The sequence below is a fragment of the Canis lupus genome, chromosome 24 (genome assembly GCF_048164855.1).
Source record: "Canis lupus baileyi chromosome 24, mCanLup2.hap1, whole genome shotgun sequence".
NCBI classification, from domain to species: Eukaryota; Metazoa; Chordata; class Mammalia; order Carnivora; family Canidae; genus Canis; species Canis lupus.
The window spans coordinates 36,374,040-36,386,293 of record NC_132861.1 but is presented as its reverse complement, the minus strand read 5'-3'; the positions used below and the strand labels follow the sequence as shown (position 1 = coordinate 36,386,293).

Below are 12,254 nucleotides of genomic sequence, written 5' to 3'. Positions count from 1 at the left end.
TTAGCAATGCAGCATCTCCAATACTGCTGGAGTTCCCTGAATGCTACAGCCCCATTCCATCTTCTTTTCTCTCTTCCTCCTCACCCTAGTGGTAACTGCTGCCCTGCATTTAGTAGGCATTATTCCTATACTTTCACTACATACATTTAAATCTGTGAGCACAACATAGTATTGTTTTACAGGCTTGAACTTTATGTAAATAGAATAATACTGAATGTATCACTAGGAAACTAACTTATGTCCAGCATTATGCTTCTGAGATTTTGTCCATGCTGATATATATAGTTCTACTTCATTCATTTTAATGATTACATGTTTCATTATGTAAAGATATCACATTGTAGAGGCTGGACATCTACAGACAATGAAGCAACTCACCCTCCCTTGTAGTCTCCTGCTGCACCAGGGCAGGAGTTTCTCTGGGTGAGGGGGTGCGAATGTTTCCTATTGCCAGAGGCACTGTAGAAATCTCCAAAGGGGTTGTATCAATTTACACCTCCACCCCCCACACCACTCTGCACTCCTGATGCCAGTGGACAGCCAGCTCCCACTGCTCCTCATCCTTAAGATACTTGGCCCTTGCCTGACTTTAAAATTGTTGCCTGTTGGATGGCTGTGCAATGGCATCTTTGCTTTCCCCTGATTACTAACAAACCAACATCTTGGTAAAGGCTTTTGTCCACTTGGGTTTTCTTTTCTATAAAGTGATTGACAGCTTTCACATCTCTGGATTAAGTTCTTAGAAAGCACACAGCTGGGGTTCTTTATAGTTACTCCTTCTAGGTTTATTATTATAACCCACGAAACACAAACAAATAAACTAACAATGCTACCTTTAGCTGGCTGGAGTTACAGGCGTTGGCTTCTAGTCTGAATACCTGCAATGAACTCCTAGATCAGTGTTTTTCTAACTGGGGTCATGCATCAATCACGTTTGCTGCTACATGTTACTCCACTGTAAACCTATCAAAATTAGTCATGAGATCAACTGAATACACCATTCTTTTAAACATGAAATAGAATATAACAGAAAATGCTAGAGTACATTAGACATATACCATGTAAAGTTTTTATCTGAAGTATAAATGTATGTGTGCCGTTATATCAAAGGTATTTCTGACTGCAAGTTGTGGTCAAAAAAATTTGGAAGCTACTGTCCCAGTCAGTCCCCATGGCTCCATGCTTCCTTTCCTCTGAGCTCTTGTATAGACCACCACCAAATTCATCTGATTAAATCACTGATTTCCCCATGCCACTTCCATGCTCAAATCCCTTCAATTTTCAAAAGCCTCGGCTCAGTTCAGTTCCTCGGCATTGCACTGAAAGCACTGACAACATGGCCCTGACTATGGGGCCAGCTGTCATCAACGAAGCCTCCACTCAAATCCCTATTTGAGAAACCCATGCTGGCCTCCTGATGGACCGTGTCGAATACTTGATGCATTGTCTCCACACACCTTGTCAAGGTTATTCTTCTACCTGGACCCTTCTCTGACTGCCCACTGCGACAGTGCACACTCACTAGTCAAGGTTCAGCTAAAATCACATCCTCTGGTTGAAATCTTTCTTGATGTCACCCTAACATTTAGCGATTGGCTGTCATTCCATGAATCCCTGGCACTTTCTATACGCTGGCTCAAGACAGGCATCGATGCTTATAGCCTTTTCAATGTCCCCCAACATTTACTACAGGCCCTTGTACAGTAGAAATGTTCAATGAGCATCAGATCAACAAATATTTATTGAGCATTATCTGTATGGCAACATGTTATGGGCCATATTTAATGGATTAGCCACTGAAATAACGGGTTCAGGGAAGCAACCCTAATAACTAAACCGCCAACTCCGAAGTGACCCCAACACATGCACATAAAGAGTATAACACAGAACAAAACATCTTTGACAAAGAAGCTGTGGGATTTAAGATACTTGACTCTTTCCAAATGTAAAAAAAGTCCCTTCCCCTCTCATTACAAGAGGGGAATGTTTCAGCAGAAACAAGAGTGAGATGCTTTACATTTGTGCCCAAAGCAACGTTAACTATAGAATCACACAGGCTCTCCAGGGGGGCCCTGTCTTCTGGACATGACCATGCTCTCCACAGAAGAGGAAAAAGCTTGGGAAGAGTTTGGCCTGTCCAAGGAAGTGAGTAGGAAGGCTGCCCAAGGCAGGAAGGCCTCAGAGTAAGAAGCTGAGATGGTCCAGAACACTTCCTCTATTGCTTGGAGTGTGAACACTGGCGACTTTTTGTAATTCACTACCACCCTGGTAGAGTTCATACACGCTGGCAAAGTAAAATATCTTCCTTTGGGGCCCAATCTACTTGGGAATGGTCTTCCTTTTTAAATTTTTTTTTCTAGTAATCTCTACACTCTACATGGGGCTCGAGCTTAGGACCCCAAGATCAAGAGTCACGTGCTCTGCCCATGGAGCCAGCCAGATGCCCCTGGTCTTCCATTCTTCTAACGTTTCTGTTCAAGCACAGAGAATACTCAGGAGCAGCAGATTTTAGTTCTAGTGCTGCCGGGTACTCCGCACATGAATTCTAATAAGCTGTCAAAGGGAGATAAGAAGACCTGAACTGCATACTTCTGAGGGTACATGTGAGGATGTAGTCAGATAATGGATGGGAAAGTCATTTGAAAAGTTAAAAGCATTATACAAATGTGCAATAGCAAGGGTAACACTAGAGGGAAAAGAGACTCCACTGAGAACATGTATGAAATAGAATGGGTGGTTCAGTTTGACTCGGCAGTTTACGTTCCTTTCTTTATATTCCATTCATTTCATTTGACAATTACCAATTAGGTACTTACTATGTGCAAACAGTAGACACACACAAAGGTGAAGAAGCTGTAGATCCTGCCCTCACAAAGCCTGAGCGGGAGAGGATCACGTCTGTGCTCCCTGGAAGGATGTGGAAGTGCTACAGGAGTTCTAGGCATGTATGGAAGAGGGTAGTTTGGCAGGGGGAGAGGAGAGAGAATAATCAGACAGTCTCTGAAAGGCTCTGAAGCCACTTCTTCCCTCGTTGATTTAACAACAGCACTTTTAGAGACTCTCCATTTCAGGAAGTGGCTTATAGGTTCTGCATGTTTTTATCTGAAAATTTTTCCTGAGCTAAGGCAAGTCAGGAAATGGAAAAAAAGTGCTCGCTCATACATCCAATAAACATGTACTGTTTGCTGGGAACACTGCTAGGGATACAGTGATGACCAAGACACAGTCCCGTCCTCATGCACAGTGGAGTTACTGACAAGCAGACCAACAATTCAAGTACAGACACTAATGAGGGTCAGAGGAGGGGCATCCAACTTGGCTTGGCAGGGTGTGGGGGGCTGTTGGGGGAAAACCCTCAGAAGATGTGAAACCTGACCTGACTCTGGAAGGATGAGTGTGCATTGGCCTGATGGACAAGGCGATGAGGGGAAGAGTAAAGATGGACAGCCAGGTCCAGGAAGGCCTTATAAGTCATGGCCCAGCCTTTATCCTGAAGATGATGGGGGAGGGCCTACATGGTGAGAACAAGGCGAGGGAAAAAGGATGGATTCCAAGGAATACCGATACTTAAGGGGCAGCGGGAGGTAGAAGAGCCCAGAAGAGTCAGAAAACAATCATATGTGCATAGTCTGTATTTTTTTCTCACGACACAGTTGGGTGGTACAATGTCAGCCAGGCTTGTCCTCTGCATGCCGCAGTTGGAGAAAACAAGACGGAGGAAGGCTGGATGCCTACCCAGGCCAGGCTGTGAAGGAACCAGACCCTGAACTCACCCCTCTAACACCCAGCCAGATTTCTCTGTACGGACCCTCATTTCCTTCATCCTGAGTCAAACTTCTACACCCCTAATAGAGGAAGATTTCTTGTAGCCTCCTTTCTCCTCATCACTTAAGCCTAAAGAGCATCAAGGTGTGTGGTTCCAGGGAAGGCTACAATTACTGGAGACAGCTAAGCCAGATTAACAAGATATATTATATTCTTAATTCTACTGAATTCTCCCTCCTTACAACAGTAAAGACACAGACACACAAGAAGAGAGAGGGGGAAACAAGCAGGAGGAGAGGAGAGATAAGCACTGGACTTAGGCCCAGAGGGTGGATCAGTATCTGAGATGTGAACATCAAACGCCTTCTCTCTAGCAGGGCACACCACTGCGCCAGCTGGCTAGAAGACACGTGGGTGGTCAGCAGACCAATGGATGGGTAGATGGTACAGGAAGGCAGCAGGTACCCACTAAACAAACGCGGTGGGCGAGCTGCATGCACAGAGGAAGCAGGGAACAAAGACCGCTCACTCTTCATGCAAAGTCCACAGTGTACAAAGGGCATCAATATTGGACATTTCTCACTGTGACATTTTGAGAGCCCAGCCTAGCCCAGAACAATGGTTACACTCTGGGGACCATGCGCTGCATGCCCCTGGGCCTTATTCAATGATGGCTGGAATACCCCATGTGCTTGGTGAACTTGACCTTGGGCATCGGCCTCCTATCATGGCCCTACGTCACTCTGGTCTCTTCCCCCACTGAGAATTCCAGTCTCGGATGAATGGATAGATTCATTCTGGGAGCAGGAAAACCACTCCAGGAGTGAATCAGAAGGACCCAGCCCCGATCCCTTTGCCAGCCATTGAGCCAGGAACTGAGTGTGATTGTGTGCCCAGGCGCCGGTGCTGTTCCCCTCTCAGTGAGACAGGGTCAGGGTCCACGTAAGAGATGACGTAGAAGCCCTCTAAAGAGGAAGAAAAAGGAATCTCGGCATTGAGGGACAAAGCCACCCTTTTGGTTCTGACCCTCAGTCCAGGGAGGTGCCAAGCCGCACATGGACTAGTGAATTAATTCTACAGGATAAAAATCTCAGCTTTCGCTGAACAGTTGGTTGTCAATTTCAATTCTCTGCAATCTGACAGGCCTCAGGAAACAGGCTATTACTTTTTCAGAAAAAAAAGACTTCCTCAAGACAGGTGTTAACAGTATGCTTCAGATCACCAAGAGAATCTTTTACACTGGTCTCCGGTCTGTCCTTCTCCCCATTTGTGAAGAAAAGATCGATTTTTAAAATTGTAAAATGCCAATCTAAGCAATACAAAGCATTCGCACTTTCTGTTTTTTACCTTGAAAAATTAAGCAAGAGAACTCCAAAGATTCAAGATGTGGCTGGCAAGAGGACGTCTATATCACAGGGTCAGGGGATCCAGGCTGACACTTTAAGGAAGTAATTCCTCAAGGAGAGGGAATCGAAGGACTGCCACTTTTCTCATCACTAACTAGGTTATAACAAGATGGGAAAGTTAGCTTTTTAAAGCTCTAACCCCCTATCGGCCTCCTGGGGCAAAGGTGGAGGGAAAAGGAGCAGCTCCTGCCGGGGCTTATTAGGGCATTGCTCCGGGCTTCCCTCACGTGCTGGCACCTACTGCCTGACATTTGTCCATCAATCTTGTCTAAGAAGCAGGAGGGAGGAGGGGACAGAAATGGTTTAAATTTTACATTAGAGAATTGTCCTCAACGCTGACTGCCATTAGCTGCTTGTGGCTAGCGTGTAGTTTCCACTACACTAATGGTCAAATGTGAGCCTGCAAGAGCCTTCCTGAAGGATACTCTACTACCTTCATTCACTCATGACTAGTTATCTTACATTTACTTTGCATAAAGAAACAGGCTAGACTATATGAGGGCAGAGTGGCAAACACATTCCATATGGACCTTGGATTCCAAGAGAGGTTTGATTAATCTCCTACATCTCTGGGGGTCAATGTATTCATATAAACGAACTGTAGTTGGACCGTCTTGAGGTTTCCGGTTGTGGTTATATGCAGGTCCTTGGGCCTGAAGGTAAGGCCCTTTGGGCAAACCGAATCTTACAAGACAAATCAACCATTACATATTACGAAGTCTCTACTATGAGCTGTGGGCATCATAGAGCAACGTACCTACCGGCTCTGGAGTGGTGACTCTACTACTCTGAGACTCCTTAGCATCTTTTCTGATGGCCTGCTGGTTCCCATCATGTTTTAAGCTTACCTATGTCTATTTTAAAGAGAAAGCAGTGAGTGGGGTAATGGCCCTGTTAGCGACGAAAGCTAGTTCAATCCCACACTGGGAGTGTGGGTGTGGGTTTTCAACTCTGGACCCACCCCCAAAGAGAAGCAAGTTCTGTCTCTCCAAGACAATGAAGTGGTGCAAAGGCTAGCCATCTGGAAGCGAGGGGATTTTTTTGGTCGGTGAAACTGGGCCCAGACTGCCAGAGTGAGAGCCACAGCTCCGGGGCTATGGGAGCGGTGGACAGATGCCCACGGGGGAGAAAGCATTGACTCCACCTCACAGCGAGCATTTACAAGACGAGGAAACAGGAGACTTCCTCAGTTCAAGCAGCCGGGAGAAGACGCGACCGGTTCCTTGCAACAGAAAGAGTCAGGAAACAGACGCGGGATCCCAAGCCGAGGGGGACCCCTCGACCCAACTCCCGGTGAGTCTCCGGGAAAGCACCGGAGCAAGGGCCCTCAAACGACCAAGGGCGGCGGGTCCGTGCGGGCAGCGCGGGCGAGGGGACCCAGGCGGGCGCGGGCAAGGCGCACGGCGGGCCTGGGGCTCCGGCGGCTCGGCCTCACTCACCAGCTCATGGTCCCGAACTCGGCCCTGCCGCCGGGGTCCTCGGCCGCGACTGGGTCCTCAGGGATCACTTCCGGATTCAGCCAGTCTCCAGGAAGTGACGCGACCACGCCTCCTGTGCCCGGAAGAGGCGGGGCGGTGGGCGGGGCCTCGCTGCATTAACCCTTCTGCAGCGGCGGGCGCCCCGCGCGGTGTCCCCGGCCCGCGACCTCGCGCCTTGCCTTGGGGGCTGGGGGGCTGGGGGGCTGGGGGGGGGGCGGCGTGGGGACCCCGGGTCCTGAGACACTGACTTGTAAAATTCTCATTCGTGCCTCTTAACCTTGTTAGTGCCTCAGTTTTTCTGTGAAAAGGCTTCTAATCCAGAGACAGTAGTAGTCCTTGTTGATGGGGGAAGGAGCCAGTTGGGGGAAAGAGGGGGGGATTACATTCACCGTATGGGATTTTTGTGTCTTTTAAATTGTGCACCCTGACCTTCCCCTACAAACACAGACACAAATGGATCTTCCCTTCTTCAAGATGGCACAAGGCTCTGAATATAAAATAGATGCTTTTTGGGTTGGAAACATTCTGTAGATTGACCCAACGGAAGAGAACAAAGAGTAAAGGTCTCCCAGTCCTTCCCTCTCCGCTCCCCTTTACAGAACCCAGGGGATGTGACCGGTCCCATTCTTTTTACTCTGTCATTTAACAAATGGGATCCTGCCATGTGCTGGGCCCTGTGCAACCTCAAGGTCACAACCCTGAGAAAGAAGGTGGATCCTGCCTTTAATCCGTCCCAGGGCCACTTGCCCAGAGGGAGAGGTAAGGGGCACCTAAAGAATCACATGTGATGGGAAAGGACAGGGGGCTGGGCTGCCAGTCAAGGGCTCCTGCAAGCTGTACGTGGCTTCTAGGAGAAGCCAAGTCCTGAAGGCAAAGCAGGCTAACCGGGTTGATCTGAGATGAGGGCTGCAGACGGTCCAGGCAGAGGGACCTGTCTTGGCCGAGAAGGGACCTGAGCTCCAGGCAAGCAGCTCACTTTGGGTCTCCCAAAGTCAGAGTTCAGGGTCTCAGTTCCTCATAAGCTGCCTGGGGTCTTGGGCTGTGTTGGCCTCCTTACCCCCAAGAACCTCCTTGCCTTAGAAGAGAAAGGCAGGTGGTGAAGCCCGTGAAGGTAACTGCCAGATCCACAAGGGCCCTCTCTCTGGGAATTCTCTTTCAAATGGATCTTGAGTGTTTTAGGGTCATTTGGAGAGCAGCTAAGCCACTGAACAGATGTACGTTACTTGTTCTGCCTTCTCAGGGGAGCGTGGACGGCTTGGTCAGGAGGAGTAGAGAGGCTCAGAGGACTTTCTACAGGAGATGGTCCCTCGTTTGTGTTTCCTGTTTCCTCTGTGGAGGGTCTGAGTTTGACTCCACCAAGGTTTTCCGATAAAGGGTGGGCCCTCAAGTGCGTTACACAGATTAGTTTCATCACCGTGTTATTCCTCAGGAAATGGGCCAAAATGAGCACTAGAGCATATTGAAGAATAAAGAGGAGGAGAAGTGACCAAAGAGCAGCCAGGACAGAGTAGGCAAAGGTAAGGACAGTCCTTGCTGCTTTGTACAAGGTGTGGTGGATGGATGATGGGTGCTGTGGTTTATGAATGTTCTGGCATTTTAACACCTGTGGATGGCTCTCCCACCTGCTTCTTCCTTTCCTCATGCTCTGTGTTATTCCCCCAAAGTGCTAAAGAATTTCCAAAAGTATTAGCCTAGGCCATCACCATATCCCAGGGGAAGACTGTTTCATGGCTGGGAATAGCAGGAACATCCCATAGGTCAAGAATGATGAGTTCTGAATTAAGAGTCTGGAGGAGTCCTGGGCTCTGGTTCCACCTTTGATACTAGGACTGACCTCAGGAAATCACATCCCCTCTCTGAGCCTTGGCCCCATTGTCCAGAAGATGAGTGGTTGGATAATATCACCAAAGTTGCCAACATGTTGAGGTTTTACGTTGACTGTCTTGTTGACTGAAGAGGTCCTCAGGAAATAGGAAAATAGGGGAGGCCTGTGGGGTGGGGCCAGAACAGAAAGGCAAGCTCAGAGCAGCTCTGAGGGATCAGTGACATCTCAGAGCCCGCAGGGGGGTTGGGGGAGAGGGAGGGAAGGATTCAGCCCAAGGCCCAACTAGGGCTGTGCTGCTTACCTCCAACCCTGGCTCTGATGAGGCCAGAAGGACCTCTGAGGGTCCTGGAAAGAATGCTGGCCTTCTAGGAATCTGTCTGGAAAGTGCTTGCTCTGACTCCTTGTCTGTGGCTCATTTGCTCAGCCTGAAGTGTGCCAGGTTGAGGATGGATGGCCAGGTCCCCTGCTGTTCCGTGGACCCCCGAGCTTCCTTCCATGAGCGTGCCATGCCTTGTGGCACTGATCCCTTGGGAGCTGAACACAAGGAAGCATCAACACCTCCCACTGTCATAGAAAACTCAGCCATAGGGTATCCAGACCAGGCTTGGGAGTTATGTCTTTCTTTTGGGAACCAACCAAGCAACAGCACCGTGCGGGTTAGGTTGATCCTGCCCGTCCAGGAGAGGGCTGGAAAAGGAGCAAATTCAGTTTCTACGTGGAAGCTGAAAGTAGAGGAGCTTCAGACAGAGGTGGATGCTCTTGGTTGCAAGCCTGGTGGAAGCTGCTTCCTCCCCCAGAGTCTGAGTCTGAAGTTCAAAGAGTGTTCAGGTGGCAGAGATCTGCTTGGGTGGACAAAGTTCTATACCAGAGGGAGAGCAGCCAAAGAACCAGTCCTGCCATCACATCCCTCCCCTCTCCTTGGAGCTTTTCACTCAGAAATTGGTAAGTAAGTGCTCCCCACTGACCCTCCTCTCTGGTCTTGTCAGAGGTCTAGGACTGACCCTCTCATTCTTTCACCCTGCTGACCTCTGATCAGCTAAGAGCAAGGATTCCAGAACCAGAGCTGGGCCATTAGGGGTTTCATTACAACATAAGAGCTGAGACTGAGGGGACTCACCTTCAGGGGCCGAATTGATGGGCTGAGCTCCCTTGCAGCCCTGAAGGTCTGTGCTCCTCGGGAGTCTCCTGCAGGGTAAATTCGGGACCCTCAGGTTTTTCTGGTTTCACTACCCACTTCCCTCTGCTCTGCATCTGCTCAGCAAGATGTCTCAGAACAACAGAGTTCCCTGAGCAGCCATGGGCCAAGGGCATGGGAGAGGACCAAGGGTGGGAGCTGATGGAAGATATGAGGGTAAGAGTTTCCAGTGGCAGGAAGCACACCTCAATGGCTCAAATGTCAGTGCAAAGTGGCGAGTCAGAGGCTGGGCTAGCCAAGCTGTCAGGGCCAGGAATAGCTGTCTGGACCCCGGCTATGTCTCCCAAGTAGCTGGAATGAGTCTCTTCCCTCCTCAGGGTCTCCTTTTTCTTGACTGCCACATAAAGAGTCCAGGTTAGATCTGGGATGGCAAATGGGTGCCATCCCACTTGGCATCTCGAATTGCTTATTCCTGGCTGCTTGGGGCACCATATGAGAATTCTGGGGAGTCTGCCATTGGTGGGGGAAGTTCTGTGATTGATTAGCAATGTCTGCCTTGGATGACTAATGAGGTACATTCTACTTTATCATTTAGTTGCTGTTATTATTTTTATTATGAGTTAGTAAATATCATGAGCACTCACAACATGGCAGGCACTATTCTCAGTGGTTCAGTTTTTGTTGTTTACAATGACCCTGTGAAGTAGGTACCATTGTTGTGATCAGCACAAAGAACAGCTGGTAGGTAGGGAGATGGAATTCCCACCTGGGGAGCCTGGCCCTGAGCCTCATGCTTTTTGCCACTATGGTACCCCACCTCTTACCTATGATTCTAGAAGTTCCTACTTCTGACAACCTATAGTTCTGCCAAGGCAAAGTGGAAGGGAGCAGCAGACAGTCGGGGACAGGAGAAGCACAAACACGGAACGGTTGGGTTGGGGCTGGAGAGCGGGCCAGCAGGAGACTGGGCACCTAAAGGGATTCGGTGCCCGGCCTCATCCTGGGAGCTTTTATATGCTTCCCCCAGTTTGGCGAGCTCAGGACCAGCAGGTGGCAGCACCTGGCAGGGTGAGAGAAAAGGGCAGATTCCGGACTTGGCATGGAAGCCCTTTAGGGATCAGACAGCCCAGATGTCAAGGAAAGCAAGAAGAAAGGAGGGTGTGCAGGAGGGCTAGCCAAGGTCCAGGAGGAAGAAGGACCGGGCCTCAAACCCATAGGGAGCTCCCATGGCCAATGCTTTAGTTCCACCCGCAGCGTGAGCCTCTCAGCTTGCATTTCATGGTGCCTGCTGTGGGCTTTTTTTTCCTCCACTCTGGGAGAATGACTAACTTTAAGGACTAAAAAAAAAGTGTTTTGATTACACTGCCTTTTTACCAACTGGGAGCATTAGTCACCGTGGATTGCTGCAGATAACGGGGAAGGCAAGCAGCATCCCCCTCCTCCCCCTCCTTCTCCCTGATTAGCTCGCAGAAGCCAAGGAGGAGACGCGAGTGAGAAAGAGTGCACCCAGGAGGGAAAACAATCCCCCTGGACAACATGTGTCCTGGGCATCAGTCCAAGGGCTGCTCTGTCAAGGCTGGGCAGCCCCCTGATAGCTCGACCTGGATTAGGAGGTGCCCACTGAAAAGAGAACTGACCAGAGGAGCACTGAGCCTGTGCTCCCCAGGGTCTGAGTTGGCTCCAGGTGGCCTGTTCCTCTAGGTGGGTCTAGGGTCAACTGGAAAGGGAAGTCACAGGGAAGTCACTGCAGCTCCTGAGGAGGGAACATTGGTGGCCGAAGAGGAGGAAAGAGTCTACAGTGGCTGTGACATGGGGCTGGTGCCCAGGCTGTGGAGGGGCCAAGAAGTGCCACCTCGGCCTGGGGCTTGCAGGGTGCCACCTGGGGTTGAACAGTTCCTGCAGGTGGGGACTAGTCCCTGCTTTCCAGGCCCTACCCTCCAACCTTCTCCCTTCCTCTGCTTATCAAGGGGACAGTCTTTGGTACTTTGGGTGGCCTTTGCTCCTGCTTTGGTGCTGATGGGGCAGAAGAGCCGGGGTGCCCTCCTGGTCTGTCCTGTTGACCTGGGTGCCAGCGATGGGAGCTCAGCACCTCCCTGGGGAAGGCTCTGAGGCAGGGAGGGATGGAACTGGGCTGTATGTTGACAGGCTGACCCTGTGAATCCTGTTCTCTCTGGTCAGTCCTTCAACCCATCCCCCCACCCGTGTTGCTCCATCCTGTGAAGAAGGAATTTGTCTGAATGGCCCTCCCACTGGCTAGCCACTAGTGGATAGCCTTGTAAAGAATTCCAAGGATTAGGACAAATAACCTTGGGATTATATTAGTAAAGAAAAGGAAACAATTTTACTTCGACATCTCCCAAGATCAAAGCTACTTCATCTTAATTTTGCTGTTGCAAATTTTCTTTAAATGAGGAGCTTATAGGGGCATCACCTTAGAGCAAAAAGGATTGCAAGAGAGAGAAGTTCTGGGAAAAGTCCCCCTCACCCTCAGAGCCCTAGCTGTCACAGAGGATGTCCAGGCACTGGGGTTGCTGTGTGCTTTGTCCCATCAGCTCCAGCACATCTCTTCAGGCTTTGGTCTCCTGACTGTGGCACACTTGGCTTTCTGACGCTCCCCACACCCATTCTTTGCTCTTCACAGTTCT

General features: G+C 49.7%; 1 protein-coding gene across 1 annotated transcript in view; it reads right to left on the bottom strand.

The window, feature by feature from the left end:
* BIN3 (bridging integrator 3) overlaps nucleotides 1-6,719 on the bottom strand; it is a 44,047-nt gene extending 37,328 nt beyond the window's left edge. The window contains exon 1 of the mRNA XM_072796341.1: nucleotides 6,611-6,719. Within this exon, the coding sequence (XP_072652442.1) occupies nucleotides 6,611-6,618 (8 nt within the window). The 5' untranslated portion in view covers nucleotides 6,619-6,719. The remainder of the gene's footprint in view (nucleotides 1-6,610) is intronic.
* Nucleotides 6,720-12,254: the final 5,535 nt, after the last annotated feature.